The following is a 23,914-nucleotide window of genomic DNA, read 5'->3' on the forward strand; positions in this document are numbered from 1 at the left end:
GACAGAGTCTTGTGGTACTCGTCCATCCTCCCTCACCACCCCCCGCACCACCCCCTCCCTCCCCTTCCTCCACCCTGTGCCTCCCTCCTCCATATGACAGGGGCGCTCACCAGTGCTGAAAGGTGATGAGAGTGGTACATCTGTTGTGTGTGTGTGTGTGTGTGTGTGTGTGTGTGTGTGTGTGTCTACAGAGTAGAGGATGATGCAGTCAGTCAGAGATGAGGGTTAAGCTCTGCTGCATTTGGGCGTCCATCAAGAATCCCTCCTCCTGGATGGCAGGATGTATGGACGGATTAACCCCTCATATACAGAGCAGAGAGAGTAGATGGGGGAGTGAATGCTCTTTTACTTCACACACACACACACACACACGCACACACACACACACACACGCACACACACACACACACACACACACACACACACACACACACTGGAGGGGAGATCATAGCTGCAGCATGTTGATGTTCGTGGACTGCAGATATAAAAACAAGAAGATGTTTGATTTTTATTATTGTTTGCAGGTTTTTGCAGTGTCAGGGACTTCCCCCTTTTAATATATGTGTGTATGTGTGTGCTACATATATTGTCATCATGTTTGTGTGTGTGTGTGCTGAAAAGTCTGGATGAGCGAGACATGCTGCATGAGAAGCGTGTGAAAAAAAGGGAAGGAGGGGGGGGCCCAAATGAAGCGTGTTCACTGGGAGGAGTGATGCAGGCAAGAATCCTTGTTTTGGTGGCCATGGCAACCGGTTTCTGAGAATCCCCCCCACCCCACACACATACACATACACATACATACAAACACCACTCCCACCTCCCACCCTGGGACTTCACCGCAGAGCAGTGAAGGTGCTGCAGTCAAGCCTGAGGAAGACAATAAAGCAGAGTGTGTGTGTGTGTGTGTGTGTGTGTGTGTGTGTGTGTGTGTGTGACCTGTGCATACATGTCGTGTTGCAGTGTAATTGTGTTCATGTCTCATCTCATGTAGCCATTAAAGGAGAGCACACAAACAAGAAGTGTACAGATGAAAAGATGCCATCAAGCACATGAGTCACATTCTGCTCTGTCAGATTCCTACTTTTTCCTTTTTTTTTATTTCACTCAAAGTCTCACTCTGCTTCTCTGCTTCCTCGTTCTGTTATTTACTGTCATGCACATGCAAGTGCAGAGCCCACATGGACCTTCAACACGTCACGTAAAGGGTTCATTTTTTTAATCATCATTCATCCAGAAATACTAATACATTTTACTAGCAGTGCACTTAAATTATCATGTATACTCTTGTTCTTACACTGTATGTTCTGTCGAAAGCATTATTTTTTTTTTTTACCTTCTGTCCTATGTCCTTCGCATGGCCGAGCAAACCTAATTGAGGACCCTGTGACAGAACTGCGCAGAGCTTGGAAATGATTGAGTGCCTCTCAGCCACATGCAGAAGGCTAACAGCTTCACAAGAAACTCCAAAACCTGCAGGAGGAACCACAAATCAGTGGCATTTATTTGTGCTTACATTTTGTGTTTTTGTTGGAGAGTTACATGCTGGAGCTGTGTCTTGTCGGGTGCAGTGACTGTGTGAAGCTGCCTGAAGTCTTTTTGTCACGGTGAGGTTGCCAGGTTTGGTAGCATCGCGCTGGCACAGAGACCAAAACCAAAATCTGTGCTCACCGACGGTGTCTGCCAACGCTACAGCCAGAGATGCTGCACAGAAGTACTGAGCAGATAAATACGCTGCTGTACTGCAACCTGAGGCGAGATGAATGTGATGTTTTTGGATCTGAATCCACACACATATGAAATAGCATGAGTTTATTTTACTTTTTTATTATTTTGGGAGAATTTGGTGTAAATTCTGTTTTTAAGTACAAGAATGAGAAGAAATTTTCTGATCATCTCTTTTCCTCGAGACAAATCCGGACAGTATGAGATGAGATGATATGATTAGATGCATATGATGAGACAAAATAAACAAAGCGCAAAACAATAAAAACAGCAGCAGTGTAACGTTAATGCTGTGTGCTCCTGACCTCTGACCTCCAGGCTGCATCACATCAATTTTCAGCTCTGCAGGGCAGGTTGTTAGTTTGATTACTCCACATAAACCTCAGCTATGACCAAACACTGCCTTCTTCTCTGTGGCTTACATGTAAACACAGACACAGACACACACACAGACACACACACACACAGACACACACACACACACACACACACACACACACACACACACAGAGACTGTAAGGATTAATGGCCCTTCATCCACTCTCCCATCATTATCTGTATTCAGGAGCAGCATCATCCATCACTGCTGCATGGCCTGCAGCGCCATCTGCCTGTCAAACAACATCGATGCAGCACTCTGTGTTGTGTGTGTTTGTTTGTTTGTTGGGTGTGTTCTTTGCTTTTGGTGCTGAAGTTAAGCTGCTGCTCGAGGCCCTGCAGCCACCAGGGGGCGCTCAAACAAAGAAAGCCCTTATTTTTGCATTTTTTAGTTTTCTGTAAGAAGTGTTATTAGGGAAAGGTTACACAGCAAATTTTACAAGCTTTATGATTTCTTTATTTGCTTCCAGCCACGCTAACAACAAGGCTCTATGGATGGAGCTGCCGATGCATCTGATGGTCAGTGGTCGAACTACTTTGTGTCCAAACTGAAATAATTGAAAAACAACTATTGGGTGAATCATGATGATGATCTGTTCTGACATTCATGATCTCCAGAGGATGAAATCCTACTCACTTTGGTGACCCCCAACGTTTTTCTCCAGTACCACCATGAGGTTGACGTTTTGCATTTGTAGAAATGTCTCTGATATCTTCGGGGGGGGGGGGGGGGGGGTTAACATGTCACAGAAGCAGTACACGATACAAAAACTAATGCAAAAACAAATGTCAGACATAAGTATGAAAATAAAAGTAATTAGTTTTAACATGCACGTGCATACAAGTCTGCACATTTTGTCTTTAGGTTGCCATGAATAACACATCCATGTTCCCCTGAGGATGATTCGTTAATGGATTGCATTTATATGACACCTTTATTGAGAGTGCTTACACACACACACACACACACACACACACACACACACACACACACACACATGCAAACAGGAGGAGCCAGGATCGATCAGTGGATGACCTGCTCTACCTGCTGATTCATAATAGCGTTGGTGATGCCTCAAGTGCCATCACCAGGTCAAAATTTCAATTTGTCCAAAACCTGGAAGCCCCGGTGTTCTCCAACAGCCCAGAGCCACTCTTTCCATTTTAAAGGCAAAGGTGTGATTTTGATACCTCTTTTTTGCCAAGTCACAAGCTGATGGTGGTTATCTTGTGTCTGACAGTTTGTGGTATTCAGTGCTGTGGTGTAAATAATGTGGATGAGATGAAATTAATTTCTTCACCAGAGTTTGATTTCATAAGAGAAGTCGATTAACAGAGACATTTTGAGGGACCTGTCTGAATCAGGAGTTTGTAGTCAAGAATGAGGCTGAGAACTTTGGGCTGAAGCAGTGACAGTAGTCTGACAGAGGACTTAATAAACTTGTTCTTAACTCATACAGACACCTGGGAGAAAGCCAGAGAGAACCACCTCCACTGCCAACACATCATTAAATGTGAGCTATAAAATAGTTCTGAGAAAATTAGATTGGGTGGTGTCAAGCAGTGGTGGAGGAAATATTTAGATCCTTTACTTCAGTAAAAGTACTAATACCTCACTGGAAAAATACTCATTTAAGTCAAAGTTACTTCAGTAAAAGTTTGTAAGTATAATCAGGAAAATGTATTTCAAGTATTCAAAATAAAAGTACTCATTGTACTAAAATGTCCCCTGTGACGGTTCTACTGTTATATACGATGTCATTAGATTATTCTGACTCATGCATTCATGTAAAAGCAGGATTTTACTGTTGGAGTTGGTTGAATCGGAGCTCAATTTGAACTATTTTGTACAGGACTGCAACTAATGATTGTTTTCATTCTGCATTCATCTGCTGATCATTTTCTCCATGAATTGATTGATTGTTTGGTTTTAAACATTCTGAAAATAATGAGAAATGTTTTCACAATGAGCCCAAAGTGACACCTTGTTTAGTCCAACCAACAGCACCTACTCACATTCCAGTAGTTGTAATGTGCCACAACTACTTGACACCAGTGGTGTCACATGCACTTTTGTGAATTTATAACAACACTGGAGAGGAGCTACGTTCATTTTTTAATAAAATTCTGGGAGTTGTTTCTTTGTGCAAAAATTGAAAATGCAACTTAAACTTTACACAATAAAGACACCAGGCTCTTTATCAAGAGGGAACTCAGAACAGGTTTCTTCATAGTTTGGATTTGGCTGATTCGATGGTTTGATGAGCACAAATGTATCACATTTACAAACCTGTCTCACTGCAGATATTTGGACAACACACACACACACACACACACACACACACACACACACATACACAAAGGTGCATATGTTGTTATGTACATCTGCAATATATACATGTCTATGTGCAGCATTAAAAACAATGCATATAAGCTATATACATATAGTTTGTATGGATTGTATATGTGTAAGTAAATGGATGTTTTAGTGTTTCAGGGTTATTGACACTGTATGACTGATTTAACTGTTCAGCACAGTGAGGGCCTATATGAAGAACTTGTTTTGGTTGTTTTGGGCGCTCAGAGCTCTGTAGCGCCTCCCAGAGGGGAGAAGCTGGAACAGGTTGTGTTTGGGTCTGATGGATCTGCAGTGACGTTTCCTCACTGAGGCAATATGTAAGTCCTAAATAGAAGGAAGGTCACCACCAATTCTCAGTTATATAAAGACGTAATTTCTAGAAGACAGGGTCAGTCTTTCAAACTCTGCACGGTCAGCACAGACTTTCCAGTTTTTTTAAAAAAAAACCGTCACAGGTCATAAGCCCAGACCAAAATAACCCTGATGACATCACTGTGAAGTCATCAGGGTTATCTTCTCGACTCAGGATTCTCACTTCTCTCCTCATGACAAGGAAAATGGGCTTATATGTAAAATCAGTGAAGCGCTCCTTTAATATATGCAGCATTAGAGCTGACCTCACAGGATCAGTTTTCATGAAAACATGGATTTCACTAAATACATTTTATCTGATACATCTTGAATTCATATAAAAGATGTTTATTTTAGAACAATATGAGCTTTGCACTGGCATTTGCTGTCAATAATATAAAAAAAGAGGCTCGAAACTACCCTTGTGTTAGAAAACAGAGGAATCAGAAATATAAGACGGGAACACTGCAGATAAAACATGAAGTAAACCAAGAAAATGTGAACCTGCAGCGGCACCGCAGAAACACTACTCTCCATTGGTTCCTGACTGAATAAGAATATTATAAGACTTCTGTGTTTTTATGACTCTTTCTCTTTGTCCCCTTATAAGGAATGAAAACAGAAATCAGCTGCTCACATGTGGGGCTGAATCAGGTAGCCGTCTGATATTAAAATGCCACAGACTAATTTATAGTTCTCATCATCGGTGCTCATAAAGTGCTGTTATGGGCTGAGCGGAGGAGGAGCGGGTGGGGCCTGGCTGGGAACACAGAGGCAGACTGTGGTCACTGACCGGAGACTCTGCTGGCTTTTATTCTACTCAGATCAGACCGCATGTCTGACCCAGGGGTCCGCCTGCTGCCGGGAGCAAACTGCACTCATTTCTCCGATATTTGACAGATGGATGCTGCGCTGTCGTAGAGGAGGAGGATGAAAAAATCGGCTCATATATTTTTCTGCTTTTTCGCTCACAGCCTATTTATGGGAGGCAGCAGCGGCTTGGCCCTTTCTTTATTATAGGAACGAGATCTCCGCGGTTAGCTATGTGAAGAGCAGATCGCCTCATAATTCTCATTTCGCGATCCTGAGGAATAATTATGAACAACGCGCAAGATATGTCGCCCGATTTCGTGTTGATGCGCCTGGTTTCCGCGGCCGAGGATGACCGCTTGGACGCAGAAAACGGGAATCTGCCACCGGGAGGAGTGGTGGCAGGGCTGGGGAAGGAGGTCCTGGCTCACAGCAGCGTCAAAGCGGGCTTGGACATCAGCCGAGATCCGACGGCGGGCCTCGAGCATCCCAGCAGCCGCCTGAACAAAGCCCAGCCGGGCGGCGAGGGCACGGCTGCACCTGACACCGGGGTGACGGAGAGCCGAGCCCCGCTGTCCGCGCCTCCTCCGCCGCAGAGCCCCATGGAGGCCCAGGGCTTTGACTTCGCTCCCAGCCCCGGCCTACGGCCTCAGCTGCTGGTGTTCTCCAATATAATGCGGAACGGAGAGGGGATTTTAGAATTAGACCGTCGGAATCAGCCGAGGGATGCTCTGGGTTTGGACCAGAGCCCGGGGTCTGGCTGCTCCGTCCCGACTGTCAATAACAATACCCTGAGTCCCGGAGGCGTTCAGCAGCAGCAGAACCTGCTGGACCGGACATGGGGAGCGCATCCGCCGGTCTCCGCGGAGATGCAGGGAGCTGCGGAGCTGTGCCGCCGACATCGACTCATCACTACCCCACCCGAGTGGCCCTTGTCGGAGAGATCCAACCCTCTCACCGTGATTGACTCTAAATGGGGATGCGCCACCGGGGACAGAGAGGGAGCCGTGTTTGAGCTGGCCAGACGGTTCGGGGAGCTGGGGGTTGGTGCGGTACCCAAGATGCTGTTTAAGGCAGGGGAGCTCCCGCAGTGTTCGTGTCAGGGTGCACACGGGCCGATAGGAGGGGGTGTAGAGCCCGGGGATGACCCGACCGAGACCAGCGATGCTTTGTTAGTACTGGAGGGGCTGGGGAGCGGGGATGTCGCCGGCCTGGGCATGGACGAGTGCCCGGAGAGTGAGGCTGATGATGAGAACGGACGCCGCGAGTTTTTACTCAACAGGAAAAGGGAAATTGTTCAGAAAATGTCGGGGGCTTTCTCCATCAGCAGCTTCCAGGCGGAGCTGAGGAGGCAGGTGGAGGGTTTGGCCCCGGCAGGGACCGAGGCAGCGGGAGCAGCGCACCTTGGCGCGCAGGTGTGTAGCCTCCACGGGAGCTTATCCAGTCGGATCTCGCAGGTGAACTCAGGGGATTCAGAGGTTGTCGCCGCGGATTCCGCCACGTCACCGTCACCTACGCCGGTCCAGAGCTCACCCTGGGCCACCAGTCCAAACCCGAGCCAGGCGTCGACACCCAGAAGGCGGCCGGAACGGTGCGCCAGTGCGCCACGGACTCCCACAGGCTGGGCCGCGGGTGGGGAAAAGACACTCAAAGTTACAGGGAAGTCCAAAAAGGGCTCGTTAAAGATCCGCCTGAGTAAACTGTTCCGGACAAAAAGCTGCAGCGGCTCCAATCACCTGCTGGACAAGAGGCCCTCAGTGACCTACTCAGTATCTTCTGCCGGGAGTCTGGTGGATATGGCGAGCACTGCTGGTCCTGAGCCGGACGCGGACAGGTGAGCAACAACACATGGCCCTAAACACTCCAAGATTAATCTTACAATATTCTCATGTCCCATACAGTCACTGAGAACACTATCAAATATAAATGTGCACAGTGACACATGGAAAATCCTTCCAAGGGAGCAATCGAGGCCAAGACCTGATCTAGTGTTAGACTGCAGAATCAGCAGCGTTAAACCCAGTTACCACAAGTGTCTTAAGATTTGGACATAAACTGCTCTCAAGTGTCCTTTGACGAGTTTTCTCTGTTGTGCTCAGAGACAGGCTAACATATCAGAAGTTGTAAATAAAGTCAAAGAATCTGATTATTTTCCAAAATACGTTAAGTTTAAGGACAAAAACTGAAAAGCTCAAGCTTTCAAATAAAATTGGAAGTCATGCAAAAAAACAAACAAACAAACAAAAAAACCCTCAAGCAGATCTGAACAGTAATCAGTATTTTAGAGGCAGCAACACATTTTGCATCCAGTCACTGTTTTGTGCCCTGATGGAGACTCATTCAGAGTCCAGACATGTTGATTCCTTTCCAAGTTTTTTCTACACTGCTGTGGACCTTTTTAACAAGCTGGGCAGTCATTGTTTTCTAATGGCTTGAATGAGCTCAACTGGCAGCTTATTGGACTTCTCTCAGACCTTCAAGAACTTTTTACTGCTGCATGTCATTAAATGCAGAGATTTTTCAACCCTTTGTGGCTCGTCACCCTCCATCCGACTCAGTGCTTAGTCATTATTCACAGCAGCACACTGAAGGAAGGCTATGATTAAAAAAACATAGCTTCAGAAGTCTTGACTGCCAGAGCTAAGAGCATCAAACAGAAAAAAAAAGCTGCAGGACCCAAAACTGCACGCACACACACTCATACTGAAAAGTTAATTTTCTGAACCTCTGCAGCTACTAATGCTTCTCCTCTGCACTCTAACTCCCCTCTCATGTTCTTCTTCTTCTTCTGCTTGTCTTGATGATGTCCTGCAGCCACAGCCAGCCCAGACTGACCAGGGCCCACAGTGCCTTCTCCCCTGCCTCCCTCTCTGCCTCCCTCTCTGCTTTCACTGGTAAGGGCTGCGCGCTGCTTCGGTTGTAACTTCAGTTCCCTCAGAAATGCTTTCATGTCTGGGTAAAAAGCCCCCTTGACACTTCATTCAGCATACAGGACTGCAGTCCAAAATCTCCAGCGGAACTGCAACAAAAGATTATTTTCATTATTGATTAATGTGGCAATTATTTCCTCAATTCATCGGCTGATAGTTGCATCTATAAAATGGTGAAAAATGCACATCACAATTCCCTAAAGCTCAAAGCGATGTCCTCAAATGGCTTTATTATCACACCAGACAAAGAAAAGCAGCCTGTCTTCACAACTGTGGGGTTGTAACTATTGTTTGGCTCTTTTTCTTGAAGCATTCCTTAAGCGATTAATCAGCTTATTCCTCTCTACCCTTGTGTGTCTCAGCTCTGGTAGTTACCGGCTATGCTCTTCCAAGTGGTTGCTTTTTAATGCATCAAGAGTTTTGATAGATCTATTGTGCGTGGGAAAATCAGCAAAATGATTTAAAATCAGACACATTTATATCCATTGATGAACTGTAGTTGTTTTTCTTGAGAGGCCGCTGTTTTAGAATAGCTGTTCTGTTTAACACGTTTTTTTTGTAAGTTCAATTTTGCTGTACTTTGATTGACTATTTAACACTTGGACTCCACTACACTTATTTGACAGCTGTAGTTACTGAGCAGGTTAAATATAAAACATATAATGAACTCAGATATGATGGATTGTCATAACATAAATCGGCCAACAGTATAATTAGAAATTAGTTCCAGCTCTACCCACATAGAAAATACTGGGCACCACTTTCTAGCAAGGCATGCTTTTTAAATGTTTATAAATTCTAACTAATGGCTCTGACTGCAGAAAGTACACTTGTCTTGTGCATCCTCCCTTATAAGAAGATAATGAGTAATCTTACTTTTGATGCCTCCGTACATTTTGCTGATAATAACTGTGTACTTTTAGAACAATATTACTGGAAGACTGGAGTATTTTTACACTATGGCATTGCTATTTTTACATATAACTTTTGAATTATTTTTCCTCCACTGCTGCTGAGATGCACTGAATCAGTCCCTTCATGGAGAAGCTGAAGCGCTGTCAGACATCATTCTGTCATTCTGACATGGTCTTGTTTGTTTACAGTAATTATATTTTAGGGTAGCACAGCTGCATTGGCAATTACATAGACTATATTTGAAAGTTTAAATCTGCAATCTATATGTTTCGATTTCAAAGAGGAGCAGTGATGACAGGCTGTAGCTTGTGTGTGTGAAGTTGTTTCACTTCATTGTTGCTGTTTTGTTAAGGACGTTGAGGACACACACAGACATTTCGGGACACACTTCTTCAGTGTCTCAGTCACTCCGAGTCAGTCAAGATGATTGACATCAGTTTCATGTCTGTGCTCAGCAGTGTTTAGCCAAGCATAGCAAAAGACTGGAAGAAAGTGGAAACTGCTAGCCTAGCTACCTGTTTGTATGTATACACTCTATTTGTTTAACTCGTGAGGAAAAAGAAAATGTAACCTTCCACTGGTCAGCTTCAGGAGCTTCAGTATGCTAATTTTCCACATTTTCTGAGCTCTGACCAAAGCTCAGGTGAGTTGAGTGTTTTTGTCTGACTAGCTTGTTAGCTAACATGATCATACGTGCATTTAAAAATGTTTGGAGCTGCTTGAATGTGATTTTTATTTTTATTTCCCACCGTTGATGTCGACTGTTTTCCCTTACGTTCAGTCTTTGTGCTAAGCTAAACCCTTTAATCCACGCAACAAAATTAGCCAAACTTCTCAAAATTGTTTCATTTTGTCTTAACACAAAAACCACTGTGGGATTTACGTAAATAAAAAAGAGTAATAATTATGATAATCATTTCAGTATGGGCCTATATTGAGTTTATTTTAAATCAAGGCTAGCTGTCTGTTCTTAGCAGTTTCTGAGATGCTATTATTTACACATCGCTGTTATTCATCTACATGTGGATTTAACATTAAAGAAACATTTTGGGAAAACAGGTATTCAGTTTTTGCTGAGTTAGATGAGGAGATTGAAACTACTGTCAGTTAAATATGAAACTGGAATCTGGAGATGGTTAGCTTAGTTAGCTTAGCTTAGCTTAGGACAGGAAACCTGGGGCAGCTAGCCTGGCTCTGTCCAAAGATTACAACACCTGCCTACCAGCACTTGTAAAGCTCAGATTATGAGTCTTGTTTTTTTAATCCGTACAAGAAAGAATGAAATCAACAAGTTGCGGGTTTTGAATTGTTAATCAGTGAGCTTTAGAGGTGCAGGTGTTTTTTGTTACCTCTGGACAGAGCCAGGGTACAGTAGCAGTAGTACTTTCTCCCTGTTTTCAATCTTTATGCTAAACTAAGCTAACCAGCTGCTGGCTGTAGCTTCATATCTAACACACAGACATGACAGTGCTGTCAATCAAGAAAGCAAATAAGCATATTTCCCAAAATGTTGAAAGATTCCTTCAAATTTGTAAGAATGAAAAGTGAGAAAATCAATTTAAAATCAAGCAGAACTTCAACTTCACGTTGCTAAAGCTGCAATCTTTAGCTGTTCTTACCAGACTCTGTAACTGGTGCACCAGACAAGATAAGACAGGATTTAGCACAAAAGGCCTATGGGTAAGAGGGGTGAGGAGGTCCGTAGCTCATCTGGCAAAAATGATTTTGCTGACTTTATGAGAAATGGTCCACAACCTCCGCGGGGCTCAGAAGTACATTTTGGTGTCCCACATTGCTTGCACATCTCCGATTTGCTAAATCCTCTTCTTGAATATGATGATTTTGGTAGTTTTTTATAGTTTAATGAACACATGCTCTGCACAGCTCTAACTACCAATTAGACAGAAACATTAAAGCTGCACAAGCCAGACAACATTTCATATCGGTGGCCCCATAAGAGCAAAGGGTGAGTTGTTTTAAATCTTGGGGACTTCAAAACCCAGAAGTCATGTGTACAGCATGCTTGTGTTTACCAACCCAGCCGGTCTGTGATGTTTCACAACCAGAGAGATGATAGAAGAAGAGATCTAAAGTGGGTGAGTCCAGCTTTCTCTGCTCTTTAGGAGACAGTGGGGATTTGGCTTATATGTTTGAGTTTGTTTCTTTCCCCGACAGTAACTGTCCTCAACTGCAGAATTGCACTTTGGTAAACAGTGAATCTGCAGCATCTCAATTAGCGGGGATAGGATGTTTCTCTTTATTGCAGTGATTTAGGCTGATTAGCTGGGTGTAATTTTCCATAAACGTCCTGGCTGGTGCAGCGTTAATGGCACTCTGCAGAACAGAAAAAACAACACACAATCACAGATACACAGAGCAGGGCCTGTTTCACTCTTCCTCACTCTGGTGTCAGCATCTTCACTTTTCTTGCCCTTCCTTTCTTTTTTCTTCTGCTGCTTTTCGGGCTTCAGGTGAGACTGTTTCCCTGGTGGACGTGGATATTTCACGGCGAGGGGCGAACACGCCACACCCTCCCACGCCTCCCCCTCCTCCACGTCGAAGTCTCAGTTTGTTAGGTACTTTCCCCTCCTTCCTGTCTGCCTCACCTTGTTCATTCTGCAGATACACACACACACACACACACACACACACACACACACACACACAATGATATAATATGATAAATAGTAAATATGGTAACAAGGAAGCAGATGAAGCCAAACTGTCTGTTATAAGCTTTGCAGACTGCTTTACTTTAGCCCGTCTACATTTAGATGAAAAGGAAGTTCTGGCAGTTTCTCTTCATATTTCTGTCTAAGTCATACACATATTAATTTTGTTTTCTGTCATGCATTGTTGGAAATGGACACGGACAAGTTTTTGTAATCTGCTGTAATCTGATTGGAGAAGCTTTGAAAGGTCAGCAGCAAACTACAGATTTAATTTGAAATCTGAGCGCAATGACTCAATCGATGAGAAAAACAGTCTCCCTCTCTTCACAGGAAATCAATCTGTAACGGGGCAAAAAAACAACTTTCATTTATTTGTTGGTTTTAGAGGTACATTTGTCCTATTTTTTATTTTTTTCTTTGGTTATGCAACCATCTGTATTAACAGATGACCACATTACAGTTTATGTCAATAGTTTTGACACCAAAAGCACTAAAAACGATGTATGAGTATCTGACAAGAAATTCAATTGAAACAATGTCAAATGTAGAAAATCTATTCTAAATGTTAGCCCATTTTTGTCCCCCTTAAATAATTTGATGGCCATTCTCTGACCTTTCAAGTGCATATTTTTGCTCTGAGCCTGGTTTTATTTTCTGACCCACATATGCAGCAGACTTAAGATTGTTAGGGTGTTAACGTTACCACCAATGTGTCTGTCAGTGTTGTCTGATTTCTCTACTCTGTGGCTCTAAGCTCCAAGCCCATTAGCTCCTACTGAAGACAGATATTTTTAAAAACACTTCACAAATACATAGTTTCCTTTTAAAGAAGTATTTTACCCAATCAGCTGCCCACAGTGTGTGTGTTCATGGTAATGAGGGAACATGTCAGCCAGTGCAAAATGTGTTTTGAGTATTTTCTGGACAACAGTGGAGCTCTGTGGCTCAGACGAAGAAGATCTGTCAGACACACACAGGACTTGTTAGGAGATACATTCACTCTCGGTTTTGGTCTTTTCATTCAATTAGTTGGCAAAAAGATAAAAAAGTGAGACATTGAGTAAACCCACAAGGTAGAGGAATCTTACTGGCCAACACTAAAAGAAGAGGTGAAGTGTTTTGATTTGATGGACTGAGGCGTTCTGTCTTAAGGTGCTGACAAATTCTATCCTTCCTTCTTTTATCGTTCCTTTCTTTTCCCTCTTTGCCTCTTTCTTTCTCTGTCATCCCATCTTGACACTTTTTCTTTCTTTTTGTTTTCTCCCCTTCCCTCCTTCCTTCCTCCCTCTCCTCTCCTGTCCTTTCTGTCTTTCCTCCAGATGACATAGCTGGCCCTCAGCCTGGGCCTTTCCTAGTGAGTGTTATGGGCGCCTCCCTGCAGTCCCTCCCCTTGCCTCTTCCTCCTCCTCCTCCTCCCTCCCACGCCACCATCCAGCACAGTCTCAGCCTCAATGGTAAGACATCTTGGTGAAGCTACATGTTCGCTTCCTGGCACTAAACAGGAAGTGAGCGCCACTGTGGATCGAATGAAACAAACAGAGCCTCTGGTGTGGAAGACATAAATAGTCAATAGTACATTCACGACCAACGTGTTTGAAGAAGCAGTGGGCTGATGGGTCATCTCCGTCATGCTGTCATTTTATACATGTATGACAGCTGCGCCGTTATTTATTTACTTATACTGAAAAGCAAAGAGAATTTAAATGCTTTGCATAGCACCTTCAGTGTCTCTAAAATTCTTTCCCTGATTTAGACGCCTTCCTCCGGGCACTTCCTCATTCAACACCATCGCCGGCTGATGCTCCACCCCCTTCCCGACAGGCTCCACCCCCCATGCTGTGCGCCCTGCGGCGGTCTGAAGCCAGCAACTTTACCGCAAGTCTGAGAGAGCTGGAGAAGGTAAGACTCACATTGTAGAGAAAAAGATTTCTTATATCGTTCACTCATCGCATGTTGCAGTATGTATGTTGCATTCATGCTGGCTGGCTCATGATGCCCTGCTGAATCGCTGCAACTAATTATTTTGTTTAGTGATGAATCTGCCCATCATTTCCTCATTTAAACTATTTAATTTCTCTCAATAAAAGCAATATGTACTCAGAAATAATAAGTACTTTGATGACATCATGTGATATCATGGGATCATGGGAGTTGAAAATCTGATGTGACTCAGTCAGAAGTGTTCACAGACGAGATAATGTAATAAAGTTTTATACACGTTACGTTTAGTCACGTTCACTGACTTCCTTCCTCACACTCTGACCAATCATCTGGTGTTTTATGTGTTTACCTGGAAGTTAGAGCAACTGGAGGGGTAAAAGGGTGCTCGCAGGATTGCTGAAGATTTTGTTGGTTTCTCTTTAGTGTGGCTGGTACTGGGGTCCAATGAACTGGGAGGACGCAGAAATGAAGCTGAAGGGGAAACCAGACGGCTCTTTCCTGGTCCGAGACAGCTCGGACCCCCGATACATCCTGAGCCTCAGCTTCAGGTCACAGGGAGTCACACACCACACACGTATGGAGCACTATCGAGGTGAGACACACACACACACACACACACACACACACACACACTGAAATAATATATTCCCTAACTCACAGATGCTGACGAGAGATACACATGATAAACTACAGATATCCAACAGATCTGAATCAGTATGAAAAAAAGGTTTTCACATTTGAGGAATTTGTCCTGGTATTCTGGTGCATAACTGTCACAAGAAGACAGAAAAAATAAACAAATAAATAAATAAAGTCCTGCAAAAGAAGAATGTGTAAATATCCACACCATGATTATATGCAATGTTTGGAAATCACTCAAGATCTGCAGTCGACCCACAGTTTATGCACAGAGTCGGCTCAGTCATTCTGCCTGTGAGGAAGGTGTAATTATAGCTTAACCCAAACCATCACAGCTACATGCCTGACCCCCACCCTTAACCTAACCTTGACCCAAACCTAATTATAATCTTAACCCTGAAACTGAGGACCAGACACAATGTTCTCATTTTCTTAAATGTCCTCACTTTCAGTCTAAAGCTCACCAGGATAGAAATACACACACACACACACACACACACACACACACACACACACACACACACATATTCCTGTTTATATCCTGCATTATGCTTTCATATGTGTTCAAGTATGCATGCATAATGCATGCTCACAGCCACACACACACACACACACACACACACACACACACACACACGCACACAATGCCCACAGAAACACGTGCATCCATACGCTGGTCATTCAACTCTTCAGGCACATTATATGGACACAGACCACATGTATGATGGTGCACCACCATGAGTCACAGAAGACATTTAAGCACACATGCAAGCTGACCACATACCATCATATATATACAAATAAATTCACATCAAAGGGTTACATGACATTTAGTCAAGTCAATTTAATGTATGTAACCTAGTATCACACATTTACTGTTCATGAATTAAACAGATAAAAAAAAAATTGCCTAAGTTTGACATTTAATAATTTTAGACATTTGAAGCTCAATAAAATACTGGAAAATATATTGTCTTTTAAAGAACGACTTAAGGCTCATTTACCGTCTTCTCCAGAGCTTTCAAACACTTCTCTGTCTTCCTCAGTGGACGGAGTTCACTGTATGAGAATATGTTTGTCTGGGATGTGTCTATAATTTTTCTAGTAAATCTTAAAGAAATTAAATTTTCAGTCAACTAACTACTGACTGATGAGTCAAGACGAGTCAACACAAAGTGAAAATGTTTGAACATGAGCAAAAAATGTCCACCTGACTATTATTTCAGGACAGACTTGAACCTTTAATGAACAGAAACTAGATAATAAGCAATAAGTAATAATAACAATAACAACAGGACAACAACACAGCAATACGAGGTACGTTAAACAACAACTTCATGAAGAAACAACAGAGCATAAATACATTAAGGATGAACTCAAACACGTCCTAATAGACATCCAATAAGATCACACTACAAGCATGAATAACTCTCATAACACCACATGCATATTTGCACACACGCCACAAGTGTGACAAACTAACAAGGTGACTCATGGAAGATACACATGTAACCAGGCAGATACACACACACACACACACACACACACACACACACACACACACACACACACACACAGACGTACATAAACCGGGCTCTCCATTAATGAGTCACCATTATAAAGCTATGGATTCATGCCTGGAAACACATTCATTATTCAGACGTGCAGCCCCGACTGACACAACACATTCACATCAGCACAATCATGTGTGCATGAACACATCGTGGCCTGACGTGAATCGAGGGCAGGAGGGCTTTCAGATGTAAACAACCACCGAGCAGTCAACAGGAAGTCAACTCACACCAACGCATTGAGATGTGTCTGTTCACTCCTAGCTTGAATACACACTACTTAATTCTAAACACGTGTGTTTAATGGAATAATCAGTTATTTTTTGGGGGAAATACACTTATTCATGTAACGTGCTAGTTAATGAGCTTCAGAGGTGCTGTTACATGGTTTTTGTTACCTTTGGACAGAGCCAGGCTAGCAGTTTCCCCCCATTTCCAGTCTTCATGCTAAGCTATGTAGCTCCTGGCTGTAGCTTCATATTTAATAAAAATTTTCAAACTCTTCCTTCAAATTATTCAGTAGAAATACTGGTTGTGATTCTGGGCAAATGTATAGGAAAAATATGTGTGTGTATTTGTTATTTTTAGGTTTCCATACAGTGAAGGATTTAATGCTCTTTATGGGTTGAGAAAGCTGTCCTAATTCTTAATAAAACCCTTAAAACAGGTATTATCTTTTTAACCAATGTCATCCCAGCTCATGAAAAAACATTTTGGAGAAAGACAACAGTGATGATTTCTTGGTGTGTTTGTGAGTGTACTTTGTCATTTAAGTTTCTTTGTGAGTGTGTACATCTCAGCAACAACAGCCCAGAGAGCTATAGATGTGAGTCAGACTGCAGTCACAGGAATGACTCTTCTGAGACTTGACATAGTTGAGACTCAATTACATATGTCATGATATGATTTGACTTGAGACTTGAATGCAAACTTCAAAGCAAACCTAACTTCCTGGATTGAAATGAGATCTTTGGTTCTGTTGTGTGATGTATTTCCTGTTGAATCTGGGTGAATGGGTGGGACACAGTGAAGGATCATTGTTGATAATGACTTGTAATCCAGTATCAATTTAGCTAAAGAGATTAGATGACTGCATTAGCACTTTGATTTCACAGGAATAAACCCCAACGACTGTCATTATTTGAGTTTTTTTTTAAACAAACAAACATTTTTGATGAGGATTCTCTCAGTTTGGTTACTAGAGAATTGTGATCTGTACTTATCTTGCAGATGGAAAATAAACTTGCCAGTATATTTCAGGAAAATTGGATTACTTGAAATTTTTATTTATGCCACCATATGCAGTGTGAGGTCAACATTAAAGTGCATTGTTAGTGAAAGTCAGACTTTGATGTTCCAACTTAAAGCTGCACAAGATGGTGTAATTGACGAACCAGTAAAGAGCCTTTCTGTGCAGCTCTGCTGTTGCACCACTGTTGCACTCTCCTGGTAGATCCGTTTTCACTGCTCAGCCAATAAGAATTAAGTTCTTCATCAGGTCATGCATACAGGAGTGGAACATAATTTGGTACAACTGGGGAATTTGAGTACTAAAAAAATCTCTGCAAAACCCATCAAAGAGGGTCAGAATGTCAAATGTAAAGGCTGGCGGAGGCAGCGAACTAGCACAGGATGGTCGTGTTTATTGTAATTATATAAGTGTTTAATAATTAACGTGGATATGATTTATAGATGATAAAATGCTACATGTGATATTTAAAAAAAAAACCATTTCTCTCTACCTCCAGGGACGTTCAGCTTGTGGTGCCACCCGAAGTTTGAGGACCGTTGCCACTCGGTGGTGGAGTTCATCGAGCGAGCCATCATGCACTCGAAGAACGGCAAATTCCTCTACTTCCTCCGCTCCAGAGTCCCAGGTAAAATATAGGTCATTTATCTGCACACAGCCCGAGCCGATCAAAAATGGATGTGAGCTGCCACTTAGTGAGAAGTGCCTGAGAGACGGAGGAAGGGAGGAATGTATATGTCTGTATGTCTGCATTCAGCATGTGTATGATTTATGATTGTGAGAATGCATCGATGTGTGTGTGGGTTGTCCTCAATGTAAGTATGACCGTAGCTAACACTGCATGTGTTTGTGTTGTAGGTTTGTCTGCAAAGTATGTGTTAGGATGTGTTCTTGTATTTACTATCACTAAACATCCTCACCAGAGAGTACGTAGTGCTTTGGTTTAGGGTCAAGACTTTTAAATCATTAAATCCTTATCATGTAAACGATGAGCTTCCTGATTTTGTTACGCTGCTACGCTAACCTCGGCTCATGGCTAAGCCTCAAACCTAAAGCTAGCAGATCTAGCACCTCTCTCCACATGTTGGATTAGATGTGAAAATGTGACTTAAACTTCCCTCGGTGTACGTAACCTTTCCTATCTGAGGGGTGTGCGTGTCACTGTCTTGCTTCCCACGACCAGCTCACTCAGACCAGGCGATCTCTCTCGCTCCAGTTGGCCAGCCTGCTTTGCGTGTGGTTGTTCAGATTAAAAGGGTGCATACATACAGGTCGTGGTGGGTGGGTCCAAAAAGGGCCATAAAGGCAAACACAGAATGAGGCCAAGTTCAGGAAAGCACAAGGTAAATACTGACGAACTTAGAGCTTAACTGTAGCGTCAGCAAACTGAATGATCTGCCGAAGGCTGGAATCAAGAGCAGTGGTGCACATAAGGGAACGAGGGAGAGCCACAGGAGGACAGCGACGATTGTGGTGTGAATGCCGGGTGTTGAAAGGTGACACTAAACTGCTTTGCTGTCTTAACTTTGTTTTGAAGAAGCTACTGAAGGAGGATGAAGAGTTGGAAAGTGGGAAAGGGTCCGATTAGCAAAAATCAATGAGTGGTGTCTCACCACCTGCAATTAAAGGTTGATGGTAACTGCTGAGTGGCTCCTTGGTCGGACCATTTATGAAGCTGAGAGGCACCCCTTAAACCCTGGTGTATCACTTATCACTATTAAGAGTGACAAAAATGTCAATGTTTGGTTAATTTAGTGTTAGAAAAATAAGTCTTGAGATATTCTGTAGTTTTCTTCTTACCCACAAATTCCATGAAAACACACAAACCAACAATGAATGTATACTCAATAGTGTGTTTTTCAAAACCTGATATATCTTCTTGGAGCAACAAATGTGGATTAATCCGCCACTGAAAATAGTCCCCAATAAAATTACTCCTGTTTTTAGTAGCATTTAACTGCAATGATCAGCTGTTTTACTAAATTATTTAATTAACAGACTAACACATATTTTTCACATCTTTGTGTTGGATTTGGAGGAGATGATGCTAAATAAGACTGAGTGCAGTAACACTAAGTGTGTGTGTGTGTGTGTGTGTGTGTGTGTGTGTGTGTGTGTGTGTGTGTGTGTGTGTGTGTTGCAGGGCTTCCTCCCACCCCGGTTCAGCTGCTGTATCCCGTATCTCGCTTCAGCAACGTTAAGTCACTACAGCATCTCTGTCGCTTCTGTATCAGACAAATCGTCCGCATTGACCACATCCAGGAGCTTCCACTGCCCAGGTACTCATGACTCGTGACTGTAAGTCATGTGATCATGTAAATATCCACCTGCTGAAATATACACCTGTTGTACCATAAACCACAACACAATAAACACACAAAACCTTTTTAAAAGTAAGTTTTCTCAGGATTTGCGAGATGTCGTCCAAAGTTTGTCCTCTTTGGTGTTAAAGTGACTTTGGCCTTGCCCTGTGAGATTATGGGATGAGAGGGGTGGAGACACAGCGGGCTTGTTGTTATGCTTAAAATTATGCATTAAATTACCCTCAGGAGAATTTGTTGGTCCTCAGACCTCCATGGTTGTAATGATTGGTGGTGTGGCTATGCAAAATTAGCCCCATGCTACCACTTTAGCATATGCAATGCTGAGTGACAGCCCCATCCTTTGGTTTTCTTTCCAGACCACTAATATCCTACCTGAGTAAGTTTTATTACTACGACCCAGAGGAGGAGATGTACCTGTCAATCAAGAGCATCCGGAGGGTGGTGGGAGCAGAGCAAGAGGCTGAGTCGCAGACGTAGCAGCAGAGACCTTCTCAGCTCCAGTGAGTGTGGATCTACTACTGTTGCCTGACCTCACAAGAAAGCAAAGGTGTTTATAGCTATTCTGAACAGCCACACCGTGGGGTGAATAGCTGGTTGTCATAGACACGGAGGAGAAGGCAAACCTTTTTTGTGACTTTAAAAAGGTTTTGATCCTTCAGTTGCTTGTAAAAACTCGAAGAGAATCCTGCATCTCTAAAGCAGCATTTTATGAAGCCAACCAAGCAAGTGCATTTTTAGTAAAGGCAATAAAAAACAGCAATGGTTTGGAATAAAATGTCCAAAAGGGACTGTAGTGTACTGTACTCTAGAATTAATCTCTTTAATTTCCTGTTTTATGTTTTCCTGTGAAATTTGCCCATATTTTCTAATATATCTGATAAGATGTGAATGCAGCTTCATCCTAACTTGTCTCAAAACCCGTATCTCTGCCTAGGTTTCTGTATGGAGGACTGATCTGTTCTGGTGTGCCAGCATCAGCCAATCAGAGTCCCTGGAAATATCTGTGTCCAGTTGGACTTGGATGGACCGGCCTGTCTCTTGATTTGGACTAACAAAAAGAGAGACGAGTGTTTGCAGTTGGATGGTGGGAAAACTGTCATTGAGAAGTTCAGATGCAGAGGACTCAGCCTCGTCTTCAGAGGGACTGCACACATGTTCTCACCTGCAAAACATGTTGGTTTGAAACAGAAAGTAAATTATGAACTTCATTTGCAATTTTCCTGAATTTGCTGAACTGGACTTTTAAAACACAATGCACTGGTCAATTTGTACAACTGTTGTTTGCTGCCGTTTCCTTGTTTTTCCCTCCAGTCTGTCAAAATGAGGGTTTTTGAATTAAAAGTTGCCCTCAGGACAGATATACACACAGAGGCAGGGCAATCACCGAGTCTTCAGACAGTGAGGTGTTTATGAGAAACAGGCCACCATGTTGGAGGACCTAGAATCTTCCACTGGGTAACCTGATTGCAAGACACAACATTTCAATGTTAGCTACAGTGCTAATATAATGCTCATGTAAATTAGACATAAAGTGAATTTAAAATTGGATTGAAAACGCGGTTTTGTTTTACCAGAGGTGCTTGTTACGTGGACAGATTTAAAGGAACGTTCACAACTTCTCAGTTTGAAGTTTACTTGTTTTTTGACTGCAGAGTAAACATCTCAGCCTTTGAATGTTCTGAGTTTTTAGCCTGATGATCAGAATGAATTTTCAGTTCTTTTGATTTATGCCTCGTCCACATGTACACAGGTATTTTTTAAAACATAGCTTTTCCTCTGCATTTTGGTAATTGTCCACAGACACACTGCGTTTTCAGTTCACTGAACATGGACCTTTTGGAAAACTCCTTCCAGGGTGAAGAAGTTTGGAAACTTCATTTGCAGTGTTGATGTGTAGACATGGAAAGCAGAGTTTTTGGCTTGTGACCACAGAGTGTTCGCCGTTATCTCCTTTGTTTATATGAGGTGATATTTCATGCGACAGTGGACATGGCTGAAATAGTCCTGGGGCTAACAGGACTTATATATTTACACATAAATGCACCGTTCCTCTTCTTTTATTGCGAAACAGAGGTGTCACAATGTCTCCTGAAGTCACTGCTACATAATCCAGCACTCCCATGACACAGACCCTGCCACCAGGGTTGCTGGTTTTGGACAAGCCCTGGCCGGACCTCTAGCTGCAGGTAGCCCAACAGTAATAGCTTTTTTCAGGCTTCTGATTGGCCAACATGCCTTTATGGTTAGGGTTGTATTGGCACCTGTTGGTAGTGCTTCGTTTGTCTTTTTGCGCTTACATTAGGACAGAGATTTTTTTAAAACAGTGCGTGTGTGGACGGGATTTTTTTGGAGAATGAAGGAAGAAAAAACCTGTTTGAAAAATACTCGTGTATGTGCGGACTAGACATTAGTCAGACATTGTTAACCCTGGAATTGATGACGACCTGTCCAGAAGTGCAACATGTTAGAGAGTGTGACGGTAGTTTTATTCACTCTATGATATCATGTTGACTCAACCGCACTCGTGTCCCTCTTTGTTCCTACAGTGATTTACAAATGTCACTGGTTTGAATGACAATCACAGTCTCCAGCATCACCTTGTTTAACAGGTCGTCTTTAACTGATAAGGTCACAGACATCTGCCCTTGTGCTTGCCAGGAAAAAAGTAGCACTGCTTTCTTTTTATTTGTTGTCACTCCTCTGACATGGTGGATTGTACCATTGTTGTACATTCAGTGGCCAAAAACTCACAATATCAGACCTCTCTTCAATGGAGAACTGGTAGGTCACGGTCATCCGTGTTGTGGGTACAGTGTAACAGTGTCCTGTTGCTTTATGTTTCTCGAATAAGAGAAAAATTCCACCTTCCATTAGATATCAATTTCGGATTTCATTGCAGGTAATATTAGTGGTTGTGATTCCTACACATCCCAGAATGCCTCAAACCAACCTTTAGATAAGGATGTTTAAAATTATATGACCATTGCTAGCTTGCTGCAGTGTTGAGTTGCATTGCATTGTGGTCTGTGGAGGCTCTTGGTGATAGGTAATTTGGTGTCTGTTGCTCTTACGCGACATTATTTCACTATATATAGTTGCTGTTTACATTTGGACAGGAAGAGAGAAAAATAAACCAAAGAAGAAATGATCTCTAGAAATGCAATTTACAATACAAGCAGCTGATTTTAACGGTTTTATTCCACGTGGCTCATTGGAATTGAAAGCAAAAGAATGCAAAAAATGTTGCTTATCTTTAACGTTAAAATGAAGGAAATGTTCTTTTTCTTGAGGGTCTACTATATGTTTCTGCATCAGGTCCTTATGATTAATTAATGCACTTATGCTGTCCTAGAAAATAAAAAATAACAGAGAAAAATTTTGTAAATAAAGAGAAAACTAATGTGGAGTTTACCTGCATTAGCATAACAATTTTGTGAATTTGTTACTGTTCTGGGCGTTTATGAGCTGGGTATGAGGTTATATTCAGATGCCTCATTTTTCCCCACAGTGCCCTGCCTCAAAGTGTGTATATCTGCCATGACTCGTCTCTACCTGTCAGTTTTATTTGTTGAAATGCCCAGGTGTATTTTGCTCATTCTATTTCTCAGAACCCTGAAGCTGGCTACTGGCTCAGCGTTTTCAGTAAAAAAGAAGAAAAATAAACATTGGTGAGTGGCATCATTTTTCTATTTGAATGTGATTCTGTGGTTGTTGAAAAGAAATAGTCTGGAAATATGAAAGTGTTTCAAATTTCATTGTTACGTTATAATAATAACCCTTATCACTGAAAGAAAATGTAAGAAAATAAAGATTTAGGTAGGTCTCACCGAGGCCGTAACCAGGATTTTAGAAATGTTGAGGTCACTAAGGTGTCCAAGCGGAAAGCTCCCCTTACATTTTTCTTCAGAACACGAAAACTATGTATGTGCTAACCCAAGTGCCAGCCTTTCAGAGCCTTTCACAAAAATAAATCAACATAAGGTCCAACTCTCAAGCTTTCAACCACATCACATCAGCCTCGCTCAGTGGATGGAGCTGCTCGGTTGTCATGGA

General features: G+C 42.5%; 1 protein-coding gene across 1 annotated transcript; it reads left to right on the top strand.

Moving 5' to 3' along the window:
• Positions 1–5,561: 5,561 nt before the first annotated feature.
• On the top strand, positions 5,562–23,542 carry socs7 (suppressor of cytokine signaling 7). Its single transcript, XM_076729008.1, has 10 exons — positions 5,562–7,454; positions 8,435–8,514; positions 11,937–12,041; positions 13,457–13,591; positions 13,891–14,036; positions 14,502–14,670; positions 18,037–18,165; positions 19,681–19,816; positions 20,218–20,361; positions 20,796–23,542. Exons 1-9 carry the CDS (start codon positions 5,908–5,910, stop codon positions 20,336–20,338), a joined length of 2,568 nt encoding a protein of 855 aa, XP_076585123.1. The 5' UTR covers positions 5,562–5,907; the 3' UTR covers positions 20,339–20,361; positions 20,796–23,542.
• Positions 23,543–23,914: the final 372 nt, after the last annotated feature.

The sequence above is a fragment of the Chaetodon auriga genome, chromosome 4, assembly GCF_051107435.1.
Source record: "Chaetodon auriga isolate fChaAug3 chromosome 4, fChaAug3.hap1, whole genome shotgun sequence".
NCBI classification, from domain to species: domain Eukaryota; kingdom Metazoa; phylum Chordata; class Actinopteri; order Chaetodontiformes; family Chaetodontidae; genus Chaetodon; species Chaetodon auriga.